Source organism: Neltuma alba, unplaced genomic scaffold (genome assembly GCF_004799145.2).
Source record: "Neltuma alba isolate B1F8T4 unplaced genomic scaffold, ASM479914v2 tig00013819_pilon, whole genome shotgun sequence".
Taxonomy (NCBI): domain Eukaryota; kingdom Viridiplantae; phylum Streptophyta; class Magnoliopsida; order Fabales; family Fabaceae; genus Neltuma; species Neltuma alba.
Window position 1 is genome coordinate 2,801 of NW_021637927.1, and position 26,129 is coordinate 28,929.

At 33.5% G+C, this 26,129-nt stretch overlaps 3 protein-coding genes and 1 pseudogene across 5 annotated transcripts; 2 read left to right on the top strand and 2 right to left on the bottom strand.

The window, feature by feature from the left end:
* Positions 1 to 822: 822 nt before the first annotated feature.
* Positions 823 to 3,975, top strand: LOC114739242 (uncharacterized). The gene is made up of 2 exons (XM_028927286.1): positions 823 to 1,115; positions 3,386 to 3,975. The coding sequence occupies exons 1-2, from the start codon at positions 842 to 844 to the stop codon at positions 3,694 to 3,696; spliced, it is 585 nt and encodes a 194-aa protein (XP_028783119.1). The 5' UTR covers positions 823 to 841; the 3' UTR covers positions 3,697 to 3,975.
* Positions 3,976 to 4,063: 88 nt separating this feature from the next.
* On the bottom strand, positions 4,064 to 6,808 carry LOC114739243 (acyl carrier protein 3, mitochondrial-like). Of its 3 annotated transcripts, none has more exons than XM_028927288.1 (3): positions 6,745 to 6,808; positions 5,152 to 5,357; positions 4,064 to 4,590 (listed from the first exon to the last, which is right to left on the bottom strand). In XM_028927288.1, the coding sequence occupies exons 2-3, from the start codon at positions 5,344 to 5,346 to the stop codon at positions 4,399 to 4,401; spliced, it is 387 nt and encodes a 128-aa protein (XP_028783121.1). In that variant the 5' UTR covers positions 5,347 to 5,357; positions 6,745 to 6,808; the 3' UTR covers positions 4,064 to 4,398. The 3 variants fall into 3 exon arrangements, with proteins under 3 accessions (XP_028783121.1, XP_028783123.1, XP_028783120.1); XM_028927290.1 differs by lacking the exon at positions 6,745 to 6,808 and adding an exon at positions 6,022 to 6,048 and having other exon boundaries at positions 5,185 to 5,357; XM_028927287.1 differs by lacking the exon at positions 6,745 to 6,808 and adding an exon at positions 6,022 to 6,048.
* Positions 6,809 to 14,320: 7,512 nt separating this feature from the next.
* LOC114739244 (SNF1-related protein kinase regulatory subunit beta-2-like) lies at positions 14,321 to 17,673 on the top strand. The gene is made up of 4 exons (XM_028927291.1): positions 14,321 to 14,976; positions 15,764 to 15,942; positions 16,028 to 16,190; positions 17,180 to 17,673. Exons 1-4 carry the CDS (start codon positions 14,791 to 14,793, stop codon positions 17,504 to 17,506), a joined length of 855 nt encoding a protein of 284 aa, XP_028783124.1. The 5' UTR covers positions 14,321 to 14,790; the 3' UTR covers positions 17,507 to 17,673.
* Positions 17,674 to 20,591: 2,918 nt separating this feature from the next.
* On the bottom strand, positions 20,592 to 26,040 carry LOC114739245 (oligopeptide transporter 3-like; annotated as a pseudogene).
* Positions 26,041 to 26,129: the final 89 nt, after the last annotated feature.

The window sequence follows — 26,129 nt, forward strand, 5'->3', positions numbered from 1 at the left end:
GTCCTTATCTTTTCTCAAGTATTTAGTTAAACTATAGTTTTAGTGCCACTTTGATTTTATTTTTATAAATCACTTCCAACATATTTTACAAAAATTAAAAAAAAAATCTTGAAACTCATTGATTCAATCTAAAAATTTAGTATGTTTCTAACTTTTTTTCCTATTAAATATGCATACTTTAAGAATTAAATAACATGCACCAACATTTAATAAGAGGTAAAACTAGTGATACAAAATTAATGACATGTTTTATAATTAAGAGAAACTTTGTTTTCATGATCAGAACCAAAGTGATACATTACTATTTTAACAAAAAAAATTGTTTATCTTATTTAAAATTATACCATATTTATACTCCAAATATATATGAATTGGTAATTTATTTCCTTCTATTGCTCTATATTATTGACAATTTTGTATAAGTGCACTGTAAGGATCTACTGAAAAAATCGGGAAAAGTGCACACATAAAGTTTTTCCTATGGATTTCACCCAAACCCCAAACTTTATTATTTTAGTTAAAAAAAACACAGGAAATCTTAAATTAAAAAACTTTCTAAGAAGTGAGTGATTAATATTGTTTACCACGCATGCATGGTTTGGTTATCCGTAAGTAACAGCATTATATTATGTGGTGAGAAAACTTGTAATGGAAGGCTTACAAATATGTTTAAAATTGAATTCCATTACGTAAATATAATATAATAAAGTCAAACCAATAAGGGCAAAAGCGTAACTTGAACGATCAATGGGATTGCCTCCTGAAGGCATTGCTTATATATATCTTCCTGCCGTGTTGGGTTTGAATATCTTACGTAACACAAATAAGCGCCAACAAGAAGATGATGACCAACTTTTGCGGCTCTCACGCCCTTGTGATGCTCCTTCTTAATCTCTGCTTCATCTTCTTCCTTCTTCAATCTCCAGCGCCGGCATTAGCCGCCGGAGAGGATGTGGATGGAGATATGTCGGAGTTACTGAGCAGAGAAGAGATGGTGCAGATGGCTGGATATGGAGAGGAGAAGCTTTCCACAGTGCTTGTGACAGGATCTGTTCATTGTGAGGCCCATAATTTGCATGGAAAAGCCGATGAGCTTCATGCATGGCCAATTCCAGGTACCTACATAAACATATCTCAAACCCTTTTGCTTTTTCTGCAGCGGCTCGTTCTTCTCTAAATTCTGCAGTTTCTGCAGCGCGAGCATACATATATATGGTGTTCATATTTCATCAAACTCACAACTTGTATTACTTTTATTACTTCTCTGGTCCTTAATATAAAACCTAATTAACTAATTTAAATAGATTACAAATGTTAATTAAATTAGTTAATATGATATATTTTTTGCAGAAACATCCTAGCTATTTTTCTTAATTCCGTTCCTGCTTCTCCTACTTGTTAAGAGGTTCCCACGAGAAAAATAAACTCAATTCTCATTTATCCAAATATCTAACAGCATGAATATTTCTTAGGCTTTCGCACGTCTTTATTGAACATGTTGGTATATGCTATCAATTACTTTCTCTTGTGTGTGTTTGGAATCACTTTTAGTTGTTCTGCCAAAAATGTTATCCATATATTCTGCTCAATCCAAACACAGCATTAAAATTTAATTTCCTTTGATGATGATCTCTTCCCATCTCTTCAATCTGGATATGCTGAAGTGTTTTTTTTATTTCCTTATAAGGATTGAAAACAAGGTTCTTACATATTACTCCCTCTAAGATCTAGCTTGTTGTTCAAATTGAACTACAAACTGAATGTTTATATGTTGTTGTGGTTTTTTTGGTTATTAATATATATGCGTAAATTAAAAAACGGAAAGAAGATATGATGTTATATCAGAGAGCTATATGCAAGCTAATCACTAATAGTCATGTGTTTGCTTTTAGTTTGGGAAAATTAATTCACTGTAACAACACAAACACGTACATTAGTATATGTCAGTTACTACATTAATTAAGGATTATGTCAAGATTAAGATGTTGTACTAAGGTTAACAATATATATATGCTTCAAATTAAAGCAGTGAACTTACTGTGTAGATCTCGAGAGCTGTTGGCGTTTCACTATTAATTTGGTGACAATATTGAGTAATTTTGCTTTCTGGTTTTTGGTGAAACTTCAATTTTGAAGAAGAAACACACACACACACACACACAGACGTATATATTTGTGTGTGTTGTCTCATATTCACTCAATCATATTGCAGACTAATTAAGGCTAAACTGCTTCAAAAAGAATGATCTGCATGGAGGATAGAAAGAAAATGATAGCAAACCAAACAATTCTTCTTAATTCACTCATATATTTCTATATATATATATATAGAAATGTAAAATATCACTGAAAGAATTGAGTTAATTCTCATCCTTAAATCTTAAGCGATACTGCAAAAATGAGACAACAACAGGAGCACGTGGTTTGTATTAAGGAAAGTGAAGATGTTCGAATGGTATTTGATTTTTGTTAATATCATAAGCGACACATCGCTGAGAATAATAAATATTGATTAGATATAATAAAGGGGTTTCAAAATCATAGTTAATGTCGGAAAACCCATAGCATTAAATTAACAATTATGATAGGTCACCATCAGTATTTTAGTCAGATGTTGCCCAACTTTACAGGTTTAAATGTTCAAGTCGCTTTCTCTTAAACGTTGATGAACCGAAGGAGCAGGAAACAAGGTTCAAGGGTGAAATGGAACTAAAACATCGATCTGAACTTTAATTTAAGACAGTTAAGCTCTGTTCGGTTAATTATACCATAAGAACGGTCTCTTTCCAATCTAGAGAAATGACGTATACAATATTTATTGTCATATTTGAATGTTGGGTAGAAAGATAATTCTTGTCTATGATCTTTTTGAAGGACGTTACTTTATCATTTTAATTATTACTTAGATAACAACATTTATTTTTTAATCTTCAAAAGCACTGATGGCAAAAATATTTATCATTCACCCTCAAAATCAATCTTTATTGCGTTTTTTTTGTTTACTGTACCCAAAAAATCATTACACTTCTCTTATTTTATTTGTAAATCGGAGAGATAAAAATCTTTTTAATTTATTTATAAGTCATATCATTAAACTTTTTTACATCAAAATATAATTTTGCACCTCACTTATTATTGGAAAGTGTCTATATTAAAGAGATAGAGGTAAGAATATTGAAAAGTTATTAAATTTTAAAATAGGGCTAATGATGTCGAAAGTTCTTTTTTTTATTTTTTGGTTGCAGTAAAACACACTAGAAGTGACTTCTAAATAAAATTAAAAAAGTGTTTTTAATTACTGTTTCTGGTCCTAAATTATTAATTTGGCTCGACAAATTTATTTCTGGAGCGATTTAAACACTCAAAAATTCTCAAACTTATGCAGGGGCTTTGGTGGCCGTCAATTGCGACAGCTACGGCGGCCGGGGGGGAGGAAAGTCGACGGTAGCAAAAGGTGTAACGGATGAATATGGAGACTTCATGATCGATATTCCTTCACACTTGCATGCAATTCCCAACTTGGAAAAAATATGCAGAGTCAAAGTTCAGCAGATCCCAAGGAACTCACGGTGCCAGCCAGCTTATATCAAGAGACACAAGAAACTCATATTATCAACTTTTGGGAATGGCATTCGAACTTACAGTGCCGGCAACTTCAGATTCCAGCATTCCGCTTCCAAGCCCTTGCATGGATAAACACAGAGAGGAAGCAATATAGCAGATTAAATCAATCATGAACAAGTCTCAGATATGTGCTTTCAAATATCTGATATGTTTGTTTATGATTGACCTGCTTTTCGTATATTTTGTAAATTAAATGTGAGACAGTCTTATATATAGTCTTACAAGGAAGAGTCCCATGGCTCACTTAGATGGCGCTCTAGTCACAGTATTGAGTTGCATGGATTTTAAACATTATGGTAAAGAAAACTGTAAAATGCATTTGGGTTGCATGAGTTATTTGATGTTTCTAAATGCAAAACACTTCTGGCATTTTGTCATATAGAAGGCTAAAATGATTCTAAATTGCTTCATTTGCTACCAGGATCAATAAACAAGAAGGTAAAAGCATGGAAAAACCAATCCCGTCTTTGATTAGCTTATGTATCTTTAGACTGAATGATTTCTGTGCTTAGAATTCTTCTGATCACTGCATCTATGAAACATCTAAAAGATCAACAAACACAGCATTTCAACCAGACTAACCTATCTTAACTTCAACAAAATTCAATCGCTATGATCTTTAAGTCTTCATGATTCTAACAACAAAGAACTTGTTGAAGCAGCAGATAGGTCAACCAACGACACAAGTAGTTGAAAAATGGCTGACTTAAAGGAACTCTGATAGCTGAAATAGGAGACTTTTGAATACCACGTCAAGGCAATATTGCCAAGAAGTCAGGGCTTTTCAGCAGCTTTCTGAGAAGCTTCAGAGGTTATGTACTTCGCAACATCAGCACAGCAAGTTAGCTTTTCTGCCTTCTCATCAGGGATTTCAATGGAAAATTCTTCTTCAAGAGCCATAATAAGCTCCACCCTGTCCAAGCTGTCGAGGTTCAAGTCTTTCTGAAAATCAGCTGTTTCAGTAACCTACACAGTGAAGTACAAGTAACATCAATTCCTGCTAACGATCCTTCATTGGTAGAGATCTGAGTCATAGGCAAAATTTCCACTTAAGGTCCCAAAGGTGGGGAAAATGAGCCAAAGGAATTTGAAAATAAAAATCTCTTAGAAAGACCAAAATTATATTTCCTATAGTACCTCTGGTATCTTCTAGAATTACAATTCCTATTCCTTATAATCACAAATCTACAACATTATTGTAGCATAGAGAAGACTAGGTTGTGAATTTTAAAAACATGAGTGATGATTTCAGGATGCGTTGGTGGTAAATTTAGTCCTTGAAAAGAATTTTGACTTTGAAAGTCTCCAAGAACAATTATTGTTACCAAGTTCGTGCTCATGAGTGAAATATCCCCCAGCTATAGTGAGCATTGCCTTGAAAAACAAGAACAACCCATCTAGCTAACACCCAAGTTTTTATTTTGTACCCTACAAATAAATTTCCCAAAGCGAGTATAAATAAAAACATTCAATAAGGCATTAATACTTAAAAATAGAACCATGCCACATTAACCATTAGTCTAATACCTTAGAAGCGTTAATCCTATTATAATTCTTCACCAATCCAATAACTCGATCCAATATCACATCAGAGCTGGCATCAGCTGAGGAGCAAAGGCATCTCAATTGCATCAGAACATTCTCATCCCTCACCAAAAACCATCTTTCATTTGACCTCCTCAAATTTATATGTCTCAAGATAGACTTCCTTATGCTCTGCATATCCAAGAGATCTGCTAAGGTCCAAACACTTTCGAATTGATGCAACCGAGCAAATTGAATAATAATAAGATACATAATGAATAAGAGGAAATAAGAAGAATAGAAAACTTTTCATCTGGAGTGCCCAGAAAGACCAGTGGAAACAAGCGTTTCAATTCAGATTTAACAAATTGTAATAATGGGTAACCTTAACAGCAGTTGAATCTAACAGATGTAATGCCACAGGTCGATTTACCCCTATAATCGAATTGCACGTGGCTTTCACAAAGACCAACTAGGGAGTTAGCAAGTGATCAAACTGTCAAAAGGGAGGGCTATAAAATGAAGGCTTTATTTCCAACAACTATGTGTTGGCCGAATCCAATGGGAGGCTGGTAACAAACAGAATCACATGACATCAAGTGAGGGACAGCTGAAAGCAAGACCCAGGTAGCATAAAAGTTGCTAAAATAAATGGGTCAGGGAACACCTCAATTAAAATCTGACGCGTGCAGCCTAAGGTTAGATGAGCTTTTGTTATATGCCTAAGCCCGCAGTCCAAACTATTGCTCAAACCCATCCCGAAGAGTTCCATACGTAAGGAATATCTACTCTATGGTTCCTCATCAAATAGGAAAGTCTATGCATCTAGAGTAGGAATCAAGGGCACTTCAGAAAAAGGAGCAGTGAACATACACATGTAAAACAATTATTAGACACGACACAACATTTTTATATTACATATGAATATTGCGTTGCCGTGTCCGTGGCACCTTCATGTCCCATGTGCCAATGCCAAAGTCTATTAAACACAAACAGCATTTTTAAATTTCAAAAGCCCTGAATAAAATGAGCTTGTTAAGTGAATAAGTGAACGCAAATATGTGTTCCCTACACTGCAATATCATTCAGTTCCTCTCAACGCAAAAGAAAACAGGCCAAGGCATCCGAACATGTTGACAAATTCAGAATTTCCAGAATTAGAAAATAATCAGAAATTAAATCAATAGCAGTATTGGAGGGAAGCAAACAAGAAGAGTTATGCAAAGCATCAATAGTTTCGAATGAACACTTCATATCATGTCGAGTCAGCCAAACATGTTATCCTTTCAGAAACGGCACCTACAGCACAGAGCACAGCCTACATTGTGTTCTGTAGGTCTCGCATGCGCTTTCGAGTATAGTATGAAGTACGAACTTCTTAAACGCACAAGTGAGAAAAGATACGGTGCTCCATATATTTCTACAATGCAATCTCACTCAGCCAGTATCAATGTCACCGAAAACAGAATCAAGTACCCACAGACAAAGACTACATGAGTAGAATGGCGGAAAATAAGCCCGAGCATAAATAGTTAAAGATAGCAGACAGTGCTTAGTGCGTACCAAATAAACAATTGGAAAGGAATGGATACTCACAAGATTCGCCGAAGCGTCTGGGATTTGGTCAGGTGTCTGATATAATGGCGGGTAGGGTGTTTGACGAATTGCCCGGGTGAGGCATTCACTATTTGTTATTCGTTTCCACGGGCTCCTTTTTTTAATTTCCCTTTTTTTTTAATCTCATTTTCCACGGACTCAAGCCATTCGCACACAATAATTTTTTGCCATCGGTAAAAATAATAATAATAATAATAATAATAATAATAATAATAATAATACTCATTCTACCATATTATTAATATAGAATAAAAATAATATTTTTTAGCCATCGGTAAAAAAAAATAATAACACTCCTTCTACCATATTATTAATATATTATTGGCCGAAAAAATATGCTACCTTTAATTTTTAATATAAGAGTCAATTACCCTCTTGATATGAGAGAAATGGAAAAAGAGAGGGGGAATTTTTGATTAGTTAGATTTAAAAAATTGAAAAGTGGAATCAAAAGCTTTCAATTAATTTTTATTATAGTTTTATATTACTTTTTCTTTTTATTAAAGTTTTAAAAATTTCCTTCTTCAAATTTTTTAAATAAAATTTATTGAAATATTTTCTCTCCTCCCCTTACACCAAACAGTACCTAAGAAAATTAATTAAATTAATTATTTGTAATAGATAGATGTTATTTTTCTTAAAATATTTTTATTATCAAATATATTAGTTAGAACTACATTTAATAAAACATTTAATATATACACCTACTTACAAAAACTATTTTAAAAAAATAAATAAATATGAGAGATAAAATAGACTGAAGTCTTATATTTAAGATCAAATTGAATGTTAAACTGATTCTTACTCCTCTGGTCCTATTTATAGGGCAGAAAAAAAGGTTTTTTTGGTCATATTTATAAGTTACTTCATTAAATTTTTACTATAAATGTACCATATTATCCTTCATTTATTATAATGCAAACAGTTTTTTTTAAAGGAGTATACATTAAATAAGGATAAAATTGAAAAGTTGTCATATTTTAATTAAGAGTTAATGCAGTTTAAGGTTTTTCTTGATCCGTGTAAAACATGTTGGAAATGCCTTATAAATAGGACTAGATTAGTATATTAAAAACCAAAAGTAGTAACAGTATATAAAAAACTGTTTACCTCTGATCCTGAATATAAGAACTAGTTGATTAATTTGAGTAAATTAAGAAAGTAAGTTAAGTTAGTTATTTTTAATACATAGATGTTATCTTTCCTAAAATATACTAACTAATCAAGTTTATTGGTTAGAACTATCATTATTAGAAAGACTATTTTGAAAAAATAAATAAATGAATATGAAAGATAAAATAGATTAAGATTTTATATTTAAGACCAAAATAAAAATCAAATAAAGTCTTATATTAAGGACAAGAGGTAGTAAAATTTTAGGGTTTGTTTGGTTGGAGGGGAGGGAAGGAGAGGGGAGGAAAAATGAGCCCCTCCCCTCATTTGGTTAAAAATTTTGGAGGGGAGGAAAACCAAAATGTCCCCTCCCCTCTCCTCCCCTCTCTCCCTCCCCCATTTTAGCTCCCCTTCAAATTGAGGGTTTTTGGATAGGAGCTAAATTTTTGGACCATTATACCATTATAGTTTTTTTAATATTCCATTTCTATCCATAAAAATATATTATTATAATATTTATTTCAAATAAAAAATATATTATCCTAAGTAAAAAATAAAAAATATATAAATTATTATAATTAAAAATATTATAAAAAATTATTTAAAATAAAAAATTATTTAAATAAAAAATTATTTAAATAAAAAATTATAATATTATAAAATTAATTGTTTCTTATAAATATATTTTAAAGCTAAAAAAAGATAGCCCAAAGAATAAAATTTCATTTTTCTTAGAGCATATGAAATTTGTTGATTTGATTATTTTAATTATATTATTATATTAATTAGAATAAAAAATTACAGTACCAATTTTTTAATGCACATATTAACATGATAAGACTGAATTTTTATTAAATTATATAATTTAAATTAAGATGTAAATTAATTTATATAATATATTAATAAAAAATATAAACTAATATGTAAGGATAAAATGGTAAATTGATTATTACTATCCCTCCCCTCCCCTCTTTGAATCAAATAAAGGATCATTAAATATCTTTCCCTCCCTTTCTTTTTAATCAAATCAAACAAAGTGAGGATAAAACTTCCTCTCCCCTGCCCTACCCCTCTCTCCCCTCCTCTCTACTCTCCTCTCAAAGCAAACAAGCCCTTAGGAGAGGAAAAGTCATTTTACTGCTATCTATATTTCCTCTTAATTTTAAACTTAGAATATGTGTTTTTTCTCTGTTAATTAAATATATTAATCCGTTCGCTACTTTTGTTTTGTTATCAACAATATAAAGATTGGGAAACTTAGTGAATTAGTTATTCTTTTTAATATCTTAAAATAGTTTTAACAGAAAATGTTATTGTCCCAGTTAAAAGAGATTTTTTTTTTCCTTTTATATTAAGTATTTGGTTAGAAGATCTTGAAAGAAAATGGAGGGGTCCTTGTTTGACTTATCATAAATTTTTCGAAGAGAATATTGAAAAAATTTATCATTGAAGAATTTATAATCCAAAAATATTTAAGAATTTACGTCATTGAGTGGGTGCAATCATTTTTCAATTGTGTGCATTATATCTACAAATATATGCAAATATCTTTCATATTATACATAACTAAAAATAAGTTGCATAGGATGAAGAAGAGTTACGTATGCTGAATATATATTGCATTTAGGTTTCTAAGCAAACTTCATACACCTATGGAGTTTGGACAATAAATTTTAAATGACTTTTTTTTTATAATTTTATTTGAGACACTGTTAGCTATTAAACATATTATATTAAACATAGTATTAAACAAGAACACTTGATTCGAATGTTGACTTACCAACTACTTTGATACATCTCCCTCGTTATGTTGAGGTAGATTTTGACAGAACAAAAGAAGGAAAGGAAAATATTTTTAGCCGTCCAGCCTAGACACATAGGAATTATTATTATTATTATTATTATTACTACTACTATTTTCATTTTGCGTGGGAACAATCCAAGAAGAGATAGATTTTCCGGGATCTCAGTATCTCACGTGTACGACGAATCTATTTGAGATTTATGTAAAATCTAAAAAGTGATCGTTCCTTATTATTTACGCTGGTAATTAGGCAATAATGTAGGGCTCAGAAACTTTCAAATCCTTAATGCTTAGAAATTAGAATGATTGCCCAATGAAACCTGGTGATTAGTTAATGCCAGGGAAAGGGAGCTTTCGCACCATATTAAAAGGGAAAATTACAATGTGATCCAAAGTTTTTTTTTTAAAAAAAGGAAATAATTATTTTATCGATTTTATTTACAAATCAAAGTATCAAACTTCAATATTTAATTTATAGGTAAAACTATATAAAAATTTTAGTTTGGTCTCTTAATTATGTAGAATATTTTTCTAATCCTTTAATTTTAACCCAATTTATTGAAATGACGATTTTTTTGGCCTGTCACTGTTAGTTTTTTTAAAAAAAACTTAATATGTCCTTATTTAAAATATTCTGTTAGTAATTAAAATTTAATATCAGTAATTTTTTTTGTTAATAAAATTAATAGTGTTGCTGTTAGCAGATAAAAGACGCTTTATAAAATTAGGAAAATTCTCAGATAATATAGTTATTGGCTTTATTTTTAATTTTAAATTTGACTGTGAGTTTCACATGACATGATAAGATAGTTTATAGTGGAAACCCATTTGCAACATCTGCAAGCTGAGGGGAAGGAAGAATAGGTTGCTTTATATGATGCCTACTAAAGAGCCAAAGTCCTACATCAATTTGATATAACATAAAGAGAAGTCTTCAAATTAATTGATGATACCCACCCACTAAATATTAATTAATCAATCAATCAATAACCATTTTACTATTTTTAGATCCCTTGAATTTGTGCAATATTTTGTGTAGTCGGAAAGAATGTCATCAAAAAAGGGTCAAATTTGTATGAAATTTACCTTTTTTTTCACTTTAGGGAAAAAAAATAGGTCTTTTCAATTTTCAATTCACGAGGCTCATAATTTTTCCTCTGGGCCTATTCAATACTCCTATGATTCTTAATATAAGATATATTTAACTAATTTGATTAAATTAAGAAAATTATGTAAGTTAGTTAATTATAATAAATATGACATGTTTTTTGAAAACACCATAATCATCTTTCTTAATATCCTCCACCCCTCACTTACTTGATTATAGTTGAGGGAGTATACATAGAGATAATTTAGATAAATTGATAAATATAAAAAATAGGTCTTATATTTAGAATCAAAATTAACTTAAACAATTAGGTCCTATATTAAAGATCAGAGAAGTATTTTGATGGCCTAAATAATTTTATAAAAATGTAACTCAATAGCTGCCGGGTGGATTTTGTCACCCAATAACGCTAAACTCTAGTTCTATTTTAAACTAAAATTATGAGTTTGAAATTTCTATAAAAAAATATAATATGAAAAAAAAAATTAATAGCTGCCGAGTAAATTTACAAATGACTGACCAGGGCTCGTTTGATATTGCCGAGTTAAAACTAACGTAAGGAAGAAGCAATTGTGTGTTTGGCAAAATTACTTGATAATCTCTGTTGATGTTACTAATTGGTAAACTTATTCAAAAAGTGCTTTTCTTATTGTCAAATTAGAAAATTATATATCGAACAAAGTAGGGGAAAAAAGTAAGAGTTAATTATGGTAATCAATCGTTTTAAACGCCATAAAATTTTTTTAAAATGCTTAAAAAATAATAAGAAGCTCCGATTTTTTATTTTAGATGGATTCAATTTTGATACGATTCATATTTTATTTCAATATTATCATTTGAATTAACATTCAATAGTTATTCAAATAATTACTGCTTTTGGTATAATTTTGCCAGAAAAATTTTACTTTCCAAAACGATTTTTTTTAAGGAAAAAAATATTCGATCTCTTAGGAGTTAGGGCAAACACGGGCTTTAAAGTGAAAGAATATATATGAGCAGTGTTTTTCTTTTTAAATAAAGCTTGATTGAATGGGAAAGTATAAAAAGGCCTTTCCCCGGTATAATTACTTTATTTTCCTGAAATGGAATATTGTGGACCAAAAGGAATAATATATTATTATATTTATTATTGAATACAAAAATAAACCAAAAAAAAAAGAAAATAATGTACAAATAAACCAAATGACTCGACTACATAGAATTGGTTTTATTATCTTATAATTGTTGGCAGTATTTTCACTGATATAAAAGAACCTGGTGTGGATGTCGAAAACTTTTTTGCCCCTTGCTTTTATCTAAATATTTTGGTTTGATTAGTGTAAATTCAAGTATTATCATGCCTAAGATAAATCTCCAAACACAATTTTTTTTTTATTTACGAGATTCCAACTCACGATATTATTTGAAGGATATTAACTCTGTTTTACTTAGCCAAACCATTGTTTAATATTTCTTTTTATTATTACAATTATAGTATTATTGCGTTTTTAATTAAGATGATTATGTTTAAGACATGGATTAATTAATAGAAGTTAGGTCTAATGAAAAAGTCTAAACCCTTATAATATGGCGAACCAGTATTCTAATTTTTGTTAGGAAATATGTTCATATTAAATACCAAACATCCCCAATTTTTTAGAATACTTGTACATCCCCAATTTTAAAAATAAAAAAAAAGACATGGACTGTGTGCGTGGAAAATAGTAAAATCAGTCAAAATTTGTGCATCCACAGGTTAAATGAAAAACATTTTACAGGGCTGGATTTGCAAAAATCCGTTCATAATATTTTAGGTTCAGTTCAGAATACTAAGTGTTATTAAAAAAAATATTTTAAGTTGATGGATACTATTAATATTTTTTAAATAGGTCAGAATATATATATATAGAGAGAGAGCACATTGTTACATTTTTTTTTTGCATCACACTGATTAAATTAATTGATAAGTCGTCTGAATAAACCAATGAAAAGCCATAAAAATAATAAAAAATATTAATTTAAAATGGACACAAACCAAACATAGGACGCCTTAATTGCGTCAATCTTCCACTGCCTAACCCCACGAACCAAATGGGGCGAAGCAGATGACTCAAATCATCAATCACTTACCCTCTCTAAATAAAATATATACTACTTGGGAAAAAAAAGTAAGCCAAGCTAGCAAAAATTAAAATAAATAATCATAGTATGTGACAAATCATCCCATATTTGAGTTATTTAAGACTTCAACTGATCCAAATTTAACTCAAATTATGAGAAAGAGGTAGTTCTTTGTATTCACATAAATATGTGACCTCGTATTTAAGTAGTCACAATCATTGTCACTTAAATTAATTCTTCTTGTTAAATATGAAAATTTTTATATCTATATATGAATATGACTATTTTAATCATCTACTGTTTTTGTTTTAAATATAATATATGGGACACATGTGGGATTCTAATATCTACCGAAGACTATTTTTTTGCCGGAAATTAAAAAAAAAGACTATTTATAAGCGATTAATAATAATATATTTTACCTCAAACTTTGAACAAAGTAAAATGTCACATTTTGATTGGAAAAAGACTAATCTGATTTACTTTTCAAAGTCTCAGAATACACTAGATGCATTATTCCTATTCCATTAATAGTAAAATTTACCTTACCCACCTTCTAATTCTAATTCTAATTAGTGAAAATTCATAAGCCTATTTTATTTGGAAGAGAAGAAAAAAGATCAAATCTTTTATAAGGCATATGTATGATGTAAATTGCAGCTCAGATTTATGCGAATAGACTTGGTTTTTTAACCATCTTCCATTTGAAGAAAAAACCATAGAAAATAAACCCACAAGCTCATACTTAATAGACACTTTTAAGTGGCTTCATTACAAATAAGTGCTTTTATATTTTATAATGTAAAATTACTTAAAATAAGTTAATCTAAACAAGTACTAGTATGTTCTCTTTTTTGTCACAACCCAAACATCAATAATATTTTTTTATATAAGATTCAAACTTGCAACATCACATTGAAATAGAATGTTTATTTAAATCTGATATTTTTAAGTGTTTATAGGTGTTTTTATATAAACAAAAACAAAACTCTCTGAGATACTTAATTCGTATTTCATAAATTTCATAAATCATAATTAAAAAAATTATTTTTAAAGGCTCCTATAGCTAGTCATTGAATTACCAACCCCAAAGCCAACGTCATGAGCCATAAGGTGCCAATGGTATGACTTGACCAGTTGAACAAGATTTTAAAAAATTCATATTATATGTAAATTATGCACAATTTAGCTTATCTGGTTAGGTTGGACATCGCCGAACTCGAACGCTAATTAGGGAAAAACCCATTTTATTTGCGCCAAAAAAAAAAAACTCAAGCAGAAACAGAAAATGTCTGGAGTACGAATAAAGTGAGATTTCACATAAAGGTCACAATCCTGAGGAAAACGAAAGGGGGATGATAATAGCGCATCTCCTCTCAGTGGCTTCCTGGGTCCTTCACCGTTGATGGGAAGAACAGGAAGTGGCGGTGTCTGTGTGCAGAGCAAGAGGTAGAGTGAGGAATTGAGGAAGAAAGCAAATAGCATCTGGAACCAAATTAAAGGGCAAAGAGAAAAAGACTCCGTCAATATGATGACGTGACGACCATCCCCACTACGCCCAACATCATTGGGCCACCATTCGATCTTCCAAACTCGTCGGAGAATATCATAATTACCCTACACTTTCTTCTCAGTGATGCTTAAGTGCTTCTTAAAGGAACAAGTTTCGATTTTTCTCTCTTGTAATCCCATATAATTTTTCACAACCAGAAGGGGAAAAAAAAAATTCTCGAGATGGGCATCTGTCGGAATTGGACCCGTATCTGCTGATTTTCCTCTTTCGATTTCTTCAATTCGTAGTGGGTTCTCTCGGGAGAATCGTATCGGAATATTTTATTAGTGGGTTCTTTCAGTTTCTGTTTTCCCCCCCTTTTTATAGCTCTTTGAAGTAGTAATAACGATGGGAAATGTGAATGCGAGAGAAGATGGGAATGGAAGTCCCTCGGGGGCCGAAGAAGAAGGTGGAGGCAGTGGCAGTGTACAGGAGGCCATTTCCGCAACGAATAACGTGTCTTCTGAGTTGATGGGTCAATCGCCCCCCACAAGCCCTAGAGCTACCCAATCTCCATTGATGTTCGCTCCGCAAGTGAGTTTCTTCTCTTTCTACCTGTTGCTGGTTTTTATATCTATTGGGGAAATGGGTGTTTTATAAAATGTTCGCAGGAGATTTAAAAGGTCCCCCCCCCCCCCCCCAAGCGAATATCTAAACCCATAATTGAAATCAGATAGGGAGATCAAATAGGTTTTGATTGAATCTAATTCTTTGGAAGATTAAAATGCTTGTCGGAAGGATGGGCTGCGCTTGTTTTACTTCAGATTTTTTTAGCGCCATATGGTGCACACTAGATGTTTGATGCAAGTCCACTAGGTGGAGATGAAACTCTCTCTCTCTCTCTCTCTCACACACACACACACGCATCTCTCACTCGCTCACTCAAATTATTCAGTTTCTTTTTCTCATCTGTTACTCTATAGCCTTAGTTGATATTATGGCAACTTGATATCTGAGAGAGGAAAGCTGATTCATAACGTTGCCATCTGTGATTATGTTCTAGGCAATTAGTTTATCTGGGAACACAATTGAATATTTTGCTGTAAGTGGGTTGGGAAGCAAGTCGATCAGGTTTTTGGGATCACTTCAAAAGGGGCTATATTGACAGCTCTCTAGAATCTTGTCTAACCAATGAGTCACTTGTCCTACCCCCACCCACCTCCACTAACGAGTTGATTGTGGAGATTATTGATTGGGACATTTTGAGGTTTTCTTTTCTTTCTAACGAGTCTGATTCTGAAATTTTTCGCCACATTCCATATGTTCTTGACTGTTATTCTTCTTATACCTGTTTCAAATTTTCTACTTCCCTTATCATTAGGTTCCAGTGGTTCCACTTCAAAGACCTGATGAAATGCAAGCCCCGACTCATTCTTGGATGCAAGCTTCTCCAGCATATGAAGATATATGCAATGAACAAGGAATTCCAACGATGATTACTTGGAGTTATGATGGGAAAGAAGTAGCTGTGGAGGGATCATGGGATAATTGGAAAACAAGGTTTGGAAAAGCTGTAGTCTTATTTATTTGTTTTCAAATTGTAGTATTGATTGTCATTCAGATTCTAATCTTCATTGTTTATCAGAATGCCCATGCAAAGATCCGGGAAAGACTTCACTATAATGAAGGTACTGGCATCTGGTGTTTACCAGTACAGATTCCTAGTTGATGGACAGTGGAGGTATGCTCCTGACCTGCCCTGGGCTCAAGATGATGCTGGCAATGCCTACAACATCTTAGACTTACAGGTACTTTACATATATATATATATATATATATATATATTGTCTGCACTCAGTTTGACAGTTATCACAGTAAGGAATTCATAGACAATCTTTCAGTTGAGCAGAGTAACGAGGTCTTTTTAATAGCTAAATTATGTTGAGTTGGATCGATTTTCAGACACAATTAGGGCTTTAGGTACAAAATGAATCTTGTACATGGTTATTGTGAATAGCCTGATTATCTTCTAGCGACTTGCCTTTGAATGCACTCTTCTCAAGTCATGCAACAGATTTCTTCTCTTTTTATTTATCTCCTACTCTTTGACCAAATTCCTATTCTCTTATGAGCGAGAATATTTTGTTTCTACATACATGGTTTCAACCTCACAAATGTACTCAATTCCATTCATTTTTGAATTGTGAGTGGAGCCGTCAGCCAAGCTGGCAACCTGTTTTTACTATTTGTTCTAAATGCTCACATTGTGTGATAATGCTTATACACTCTTGCAGACTATTTTTCAAACCATGTTATTCGTGACTCTAAGCTGACAGTGAATTTCCCTCTCTAGCAGCTTGATGTCTAATAACAAAGGGGCTATGATGTACTAATATCCCGGCTCAAGCTATAAAGCGAAGCCATAAATTCAGGATGTCTATTAATCTTATAATTTCCCTCCCGTCTGTAAGGAGGGAGGAGTTAATATTGAAGTAATTGAGCTTGCTTTCACCCGTTATATACATGTATTTTTTAATGGGATAAAGAATTTCTCTCTGTAGCTAAGTAGCTGGGAAGTGGCTTTAATTCTTAAATATTCAACTTCAAGTTGTATTTTATGTGAGATTTGGATGCACAGACATGCATAGTGGCTGGCAAAAATTGCAAATCCTAGCCAGGACGATGCTATTGTATATCTTGTTTGGGGAAATTGGATGACTCTGTTATCTTCTTCTGCTGGGAGGAATCGGTACTTAAAATGAAACTGCGAGTGATGGTCCTTTTTAATCATATGCAGGATTATGTTCCTGAAGACATTGGAAGTATTTCTGGTTTTGAACCTCCTCAGTCACCAGAATCAAGTTATAGCAACTTACAACTTGGTTCTGAAGACTATGCAAAGGAGCCACCCTTGGTTCCCCCACACTTGCAAATGACTTTGCTCAATGTGCCTGCTACTAATATGGAAATTCCACCTCCTTTGTCAAGACCTCAACATGTGGTGCTCAACCATCTTTACATGCAGAAGGGAAAGACCAGCCCTTCGGTGGTTGCACTTGGTACGACTCATCGGTTTTTGGCCAAATATGTCACTGTGGTGCTGTACAAGTCTTTGCAGAGGTAAACGTAGATGGCATGGACCATTTAGTCCTCAAAAGCCTTTCGTTAGTTAATGTGTCTGAGTAGGTATAGTAAAGAGATAAATGCTGAAGCTCAGTCATGAAGTCGAGATTGTAGTACATGTAACGGAACTGCTTGACGGCCATTTATCAAACAATCTGGTTCCCGCAAGTAAATTATTTGATGTTTCTCTTTAGGAATTTTGTTTAAATAGAAGGGAAAGTGATAATTTGCTATTATGACATGTAGCTGAAAATAACTTTGGTGAGTTATGCTATTTGAAAGCCCATATTCACTGCATTCACATTTTTTCCCTTGTAGTAAACTATCATTTGAATTCCTAAAAGATGCTTGTTCAATCATTCTAGTCGTTACAAGAATCAAGGTAACTGCTATGATTTGACTCCAGATAAGTCTATGCCGCTTCTGTGATCCATTGAAAAAGCTTAAATATGAACAAACTGTGGGTGATTTCTTGGGAAATTCATGTGTCATAACTCATACTGTACATTTCAATGAAACGGGGTGCTTCACCCAAAAAAAAAAAAAAGCTTTCTTGGGAAGGTCATTTCCTCTGAGAAAAACTGGTATATAAATTTAAGGAGTCTGAAAAAATGTCACATTATGAATGGGTTGATGTGTTATCAGGTGAATTTTGGAGATAAATTGAAACAGTGCAAGGATGATTGAAAGAAGCGTGTGGGGGGTGGAATCTCGTTCAATTGTGACCCCCACCTTTCTGACACCTAATATAGTATCTGATGCAGCTATGGTGGGGCATGCCAAATGTTTTGGCTTTTAAATCTCGTTGTCAGTTTAATTCTTTGATTCTTTTTTTTTTTTTTAAATCAATTTTTGGTGGCATGCTGCTCTGATTGCTACCTTTTGAAGTGGCAAATTGAGTGTCTGTATTTTCTTGTTATTTGATTCAATCACTCCCAGGAGAAGTTGCTGCTAGACGCAACCCTCCCAAACTCTCAGTCCTTCACAAAAAATTAGAGACGGCGAATTAAAATTCATATACAATCAATACTTCCTCACAAATTTCAAAGTTACCAAACACTTCAAACACCATAGAAGTTATGCAAATTTTGAAGCAAATGAATACTAGAATTCTAAAGAAGTTGTTTATAGGAAGCCCAACAAGATTGGCTACGTTATGTTTGGATTGTCAGCTTTGCATTTTACTCTGCGAGTGAGGAATAAGCCTAGGTCCAACGTGATGTTAATCAACAATATTCGAATTCCATGCCTCTTCAATGTCTTTCTGTGAGGGCAACTTGTGTGTTATGTGTTTGCCTCCGCGCAGAAAAAGTGAAAAAGAAATGAGAAGTTGACTTCAACTTCGTACGAACAGGTGTCTCTGGTTCTGAGATTGCACGCATTCCTTCAACTTTTGGAACTTGATTCTGCACCGCCCTGCAATTATTCCCTTTTATCAGTCTTATGAACGCCCACACAAAATTCCTAATATGTGGTCTACTGATTACACGTGAATCAAATTAGTTTTAAATATTTCAAGCAAATTTCCTTGGCAAGAAAAGAAAAATTTCAAGCCCATTGAGTAGAATTTTGAAGAAAAATTACCAGTGGTCCTTTGATTCAACTATTCATAATTTTCAAAGTGTACTTCCTAATAAAAGGAAAAATAACTTCTCAAGAAATTTATCATATCTTGCTTATTTATTACTACCTCCGGTTCTAATTATAAAATATTATTTATAATCTGCAAATAAGATCTTATAATTAGGACTAGAGATAGTATTTTTTCTCCCTAAAACATAGGTCTCCTCCGATTAAAAGTAATCCTATTTGAGACACTGTCAAATACTAAATGTAAACACATCTCCAGTTGAGGATTCGAATTTTGATTCACGACCAGAAATAATATGTTACTTCTCAAAAGTTAGCTTTATAAGATAAATATATTAATTTTTATAATAATAACTTAAATATCCTTATTTCAAATTTAAGAAGTTTAATTATAAAGGATTTTTTTTTGCCAGAATTATAAAAATACTTTTAGACATTAATATAAAACAATTGGGAAGGACAACGTCCTGATGTTTCGCTTGAAAATTACTTCTCTAGTTCCATGAGAAACTGGGAGACCAACTAATCATTTGTGTCGTGGAGAATTTTACTCTTCCTCCTCACTTCTTCATATCGTGTAGTGTAACCACTAAATTTTGTTGAAGCTTAGTAATCATACATTTGTCACATTATACTTCCTCCATAATAACCCCCTAATAATAATTTTATTTAAATTAATAAAATTAGTAAAAATGATCGGCAAAAAAAATTAGTAAAAATTAATTATTTATTATGAAACATCAAAATTTCTCTCAACGATTTAGAATTTTGATTAATTAATTAGATTTTTTTTTGTTTCGTAAAATAGTTGTTTTATTATATTTGAACGCTATAATTCTTCAACAATCATCAAAGAAAGACACAAAAGGTGAAATAAAGCGCGCATTTACAGAGTTGATATAAATTTTGATGAAGTTTAGTAATCATATGTTTGTCACGTTATACTTCCTCCATAACAAGCCCCTAATTTCAATTAAAAAAATAACAAGTCCCTAATAATAATTTTATATAAATTAACAACATTATTAAAGATAATTATTTATTATAAAATATCAAAATTTATCTCAATAAAAATTAGTAGAAAATTTTGATTAATTAATCAGAAAATTGTACAAGATAATAGCTGAGAAAAATTAACGTTTTAGACAAAATATGTTACCCTTCCGGTCCTTAATATAAGACTCATTTAACTAATTTGATTAGATTAAGGAAGTTAAGTAAGTTAGTTAATTATAAAAAATGTGACACTTTTTTTTAAAATACCATAATCATCTTTTTAATATTCATTTTTTCTTTTTTACTTGATTATGATTTAGGGAGTATCTGTAAAGGTAATTTACAAAAAAAAATTGATAAATATTAAAAATATATTATTACATACGCGGAAGATATTTATAATACAGACAGGACAAGTGTTTTGTTCTCTCTTTTTCGTTTGGCGAAATAGTTGTTTGATTAGGTTTTTTTTTTTTAAACCTGACAGTTGTTTTATTAGATTTGAACGCTATAAAAAGGAAGACACAAAAGGTGAAATAAATTAGAAGCACGCATTTACAGAATTGCTCGGCAAACGGCAAATATGCTACATACCCTCCCCAGTCCCCACTATTCTCAAACCATAACCCACTTTTAACCCCCCACAGTAATCTACTCTCCTTAATGACGAAAATGAAAAGATCCTATCTTATTAAATTTTCTAATCAAATCCCAACACACACTCACGACGCTAAGTCATAAAAATCTAACTTTGGTAGAACCCGATAATGGTGGATCCGATTCTCTCATCCCCACTATGGAAGCTATCAGAAAACTGGACAGCCTTCCACTTTAATTCCAGGAGCAGTAGGACAAGAAGCTAGAGGACAATGATCGACGTCACTGCCCCACCACTTTAAGTTATGGCCGGCGTTTTGCAGGGCGAAGAAGAGGAGCACCCCCATGAACGCCGTGCCTGCGTCCAGCGCCGCCGACAGGACGTAGTTGTACTTCTGCCACCACCGTTTGTGGTACTTGAACACGAAGAAGTTGAAGATCATTCCGGTGAGAAGCCAGCTGGCGATGTTGGTGGGAGTGGCCGGCGGCATCCCGGCGAAACCATATGATATGACGGGGATGTTAATGAGGGGAATCCATTTCTTGTCGGGGTAGATTTTGCTGAGAACCCAGACGGGCACAGGGAGGACTGCTCCGATGAGGAATAGCCAGACCAGGTTACGGTACATGCCGCCGGGACCAAACAGCCGCCGGGGTCCGATGAGACCCCATATGACGGAGGCGTCGAAGGTGACTCTGAACTTGGGACATGTCCAGGGACTGTCGTGATGAGCCTTGTCGTCCATGCAAATATCTTGAATGCCATCTAACATCCACCATGCAACTGCTAGGTTCACTATCGCCGAAACCAGTGTACCCACCAACTACCACGCAAGAAATTACATAAACTTCGTATTTTATAACCTAGTATTTTATGATAAACATGGATTTGTATACTATGAATCTACAAGTCTGGAATGTAAATTCATATCCTACACACTTACTTCAAAACCTTCAATTATGAGGGCCCACCTCTGTAAAGGGGCCCCATCTCTCAGTTTTTCTCTTTCTTATCATTTCATTTATGGATATGGATGTAAAGTAGTGATTCTAAAGGTAGAGAATGAGGGAAAAAGTGGGTGGAACTCAATTCATTACACACTTTGAGATCTTTATGCGGAAAAGAAATTTAGAGTGTGTTTAGATGAAACCAAACTATGATTTGGATAATAGCTTCTGGAGAATAGATTCTGAAAAAAATAAATTTGTGAAGAATAGATTTTGTGAAAAAGTGATTCTAAGAAGTGAGAGTGTTTGGATAGTTATTATCAGAAACACTTTTTATATGTACAAATTAAAAAAAAACATAAGTTAATATGATAATTACATAAAACATAGATTGTATGATATATTTTAATTTGAAGGAATAAAATTGTTAATAATATATTTTTTACCAATATAATTAATAATACATAAGATAATATAATTAATAAATAATTAATATGTGTATATTTATTTATAAGATATAAGATTAAATATGTTTATAAAAAATTAATTAAAGGGTGTTAAAGTCATATTATTATTGAGATTTATTCTAATAGGTACAATCATACCCTCCAATTTAAGCCAGAAGCAGAATGGATTCACTTCTCTTGAAACCATGGTTTTGACGACTCAAACCATGGTTTCAGATAATTTGTGCCTGTTTGGATTGTTTTTTTCCCAAACCATAGTTTGGGTCTCCAAACCATGGTTTGGCCTGTTATCCAAACAGGGCCTTAGAAGATCCAATCTCAAAAACGAATCAGAAATGAAATATATAACTGTATTTTTTTTAGCAAGACACTGGTGGTTTTGGTGCAGTACCTGCGCAACATACATGGAGCGTGGAGGGATTTTCATGTAGTGTCCAAGTTTGAGGTCTGACAAGAAAGCGAGAGCATGAACAGTGCTGATTCTTCCATAGATTTTGAAGAGCAAGTTTGCAATTGGTTTCCCAGGCAGCACATAAACCAATCATGAACTGTGCTATTATGTCATATCCTGGTTGCTGCAAACATAACAACCCCCACAAAAAAGCTTAAAACTCAAACCTTAAAAGGTAACATCCTCATAATTCACCCAATGGTTTTATCCTTCGTCGTCAAGTCAAGTTCACTCACATCTGACATATTAACCGAATCTTTCAACGGATATTGGGGATAGGAGCATGGAGACAAATGACAGACAAGTGGGAATGATTAATTGATTACCTGGTTGGTGGTGGCTTGAATAACACCAATAGGGAGGGTGACAATGAAGGCCAAACCAAAAGCAAAGAGCATTCCCCACCAAGGAAGTTGGACATCCTTTTTCCACACAAAAGACATGATAAGGGACAGAACAATGCTGCCAAACAGCAATACGAGGAACCACCACTGAGGCACTTGTTTGTATGCTTTCATCAGCCTCGCATGCACATCCACCTTCACATTACCCATTGCTGACCTACTTTGTCTCAATATGTCACTGCACAAACAAAACCAGTTCAATTTAGTCACACACACATAAGTATGCATCCATCTACACTAAATAGGCCTCATGAGCATTTTTGTTTGGGGAAATCGGCGCGAAAAGTCCCTATTTAGAAATTATATTGACAAGAAGGACCTGACATGTTTTTATGCACAGAAAGCACATGTACTCTGCAGGATTTCATACACAAAAGTACTAGTACTCCAATTCATGTCCTTCTCGCCCGTAAAGTTTTCAAGAAGGGACTTTTCACTGATTTTTTCCTCTTTTTTTGTGCTATAGTTATGCCGCCAAATATACCTGCCGTGAAAGAGTGCGACATGAGTGAGAGTTGCTGTGAATCTTGCAAAACCGGATCCGATAGACAGTGCAAATAGAGGACTAAGGTAGAGCTTGCCATATTTTTTGTAAGCCTCGATATCGAGATCATAATTAGGGGTCAAGATCTTGTGGTATCGTACTTGAGTCCATCAGATTTGAACAACTGGTTTGAGAATATTGGGAATTCCTAGCATCAAAAGTGTTGAATTGTCATAACAAATAGGAACAATGATGTAGATGAACATGATGAAGCCTATTCCCACATTAACAATGGAAGACAAGGAGTGACAAGAGGGCTGCCGTGGTAGGCAGAGATCCCAGCCCAGTCAAATGTGAAGGCCCCAATGCCCAGCCCATGGTAGCCTGAACTACTTGATGGGGCCGTGATGTTGTGTGGCCAGGCCCCAGCAGACCCAGGAGAAAAGGTTAAGATGGTGAAGAGATAGCCTGGGAGGGCATAGTACAGAAAGCTAGCTCCCATAGCTATGAGGAAAAACTGCATCCTTGTGAAGCCTTTTGATTTGTTCTCTTTTTCATGGAGTGCCCTGGAAAATGAAGTTACTGATGTTATCAGAAACAAGTTAAAATAACACAAAGAACGACCAAAAACCCTATTTGGTTCCTGACATAATTCAACCTTTTCTGTAGTGTAAATTCTTTGGGAAAAAGGATATTGCGCTTTGCTGATGTAGAAACAGTGACAGCATAATATATGTTATATATAGTTTCAATTTGAGCCTTTTCTTTTTTCAGAGTTATGCCCTCCTGTCAGAGAGTTATTGCACCAATCGGATAGGATAGCTTATGAATGAACCTACAGAATAAAAGCATAAGGAACCTTCCATCCAAAAATGTTCTTTTTAGCTCCTCACATCCTTTGAATTCATAATCGTGGCATTGCTTCAACCTCGAGAATTTGGAACAGATACAAAACTTTAAATCTATAATGCTTTCATTTAGCAAATCTGAACAACTTCTAATAGACAGGCCAATAATTTAAACTAGTCTCAGTCAAAGTTAGACTAGATTAGATCCAATAATCCTAATCCAAAGTTATCGTCTGGTTCCTTAACATTTGTTGTATACCATGAAAGTCCTTGCAGCTACATCTCATCAGCACAAGATCATGATTTTATTTTTAATATGAAGCAAAAAAGTTTTAAGTGATTGTCTTCTGAAAAACAAATGCGTATTGTGCAGAAAATGAACATGATGCAAGGAAGGCGAGCGACAACCTGGAAACTAACAGAAGCATCATATGAAATTTAGTGAAATTCATGGGAGTTTTCACATAATCACTCTATCATACTGATTGTTACACAGTAACATGTCGGAAAGTTCCCTCTTTTTTTTTTTTTCCCTCTCTAACAGCTGCTGAAACCGTAGGGCAGATAAGAGAAGTTTGCTCCCAGAATTATTATGATATGAAATTCAAAACAGTTTTTTAAAAAAAAAAAAATTGTTGGTTAACTTACTTTTGGGGAGATTTTTTTTTTTTTCTATGAAAGCGTTCTTTGATTTTTCAAAGCTGTGCGTACTACCTAAACATCTCTATCATCATGTCGATTAAAAAACAAAGACTTCAACTCTTTTAATTATTAACTTGAAGAGTAAAGAAAGATAATAATGAAGCAAGAAAGAGAGGGAGGAACCTAAACAGAGAGACTTGAGCAAGATTTGACGGCCACCACATTTCTACAGGATCAACCAGGTACCTCCTCAGAATCCCAGCCCAGCCAACCCCAACACCTGCAAATCACCAAATCATCAAATAATTAATACACAAATTAAAAGACAACTTTATTAAGTAAAACTTTCGGACAACTAGAAAGCAGATCGATCACAGAATATTTGTTCCAAATTAAAAAAATGAAAAAATTCAGAACTTTATCAAAATAAAATAAACCAAAAGTAAAGACAAACTTCGCAGGACATCGGACTCGGAGATTAAATTATTTCTGCATGTTTCGCAATTAGTATAGAATTCGAGAAACGAAGAATTAAAGAAATCGAATTTGTTAAAAGCGCTGGAGAGTAACGTTTATGGAAGAGTCAAGCTTACAGAAATTCACAGATTTTGAGGAGAAACAAGATCTTAGAAAGAACCGATCACTTCGAATCAAATGCGCGCTTAAAATTGCCATAGAGAAAGATTGAACCGATGCAAATGGAGAAAATGCATTGAACTTTTTCAGCAGAAAGATCTACCTGGGTGGTCAAGACGATGAAAAGAGCACAGAGGAAGCTGAGGGTCGTTTATAGTAAGCTTTCATGACAGTAATGGCTCCAATGGAGTAAGCATCGCCTCCTCCGATGGAAACACCACAGTTCGCGAAGATAGTGATAATCACATGCTCTTTGATGTTGAACGGCCCGGGATTCAAGCTGAATCTCCAGCCGAGCAAGTTAATTCCGTGGGGGGAGAACAGAGGCCATGAACTTTCCGATGGGGAGGACGGCGATTTGCATGAGAATGGCCGAGATGGTGAGGGGCTGAGTACGGAAGGTGAAGAATGTGTTGAGGAAGATGAGGAGGACGCAGGAAGTGATACCCAGAAACCAGGCCCTGAAAGTCATCACCGGAAGGGAAGGGTCGTCTGTCTCCGGCACCACCAGAGCCACCTCCTCCACGGGAAACGCTCGTCGGAGGCGTCGCCGTTGGAGAC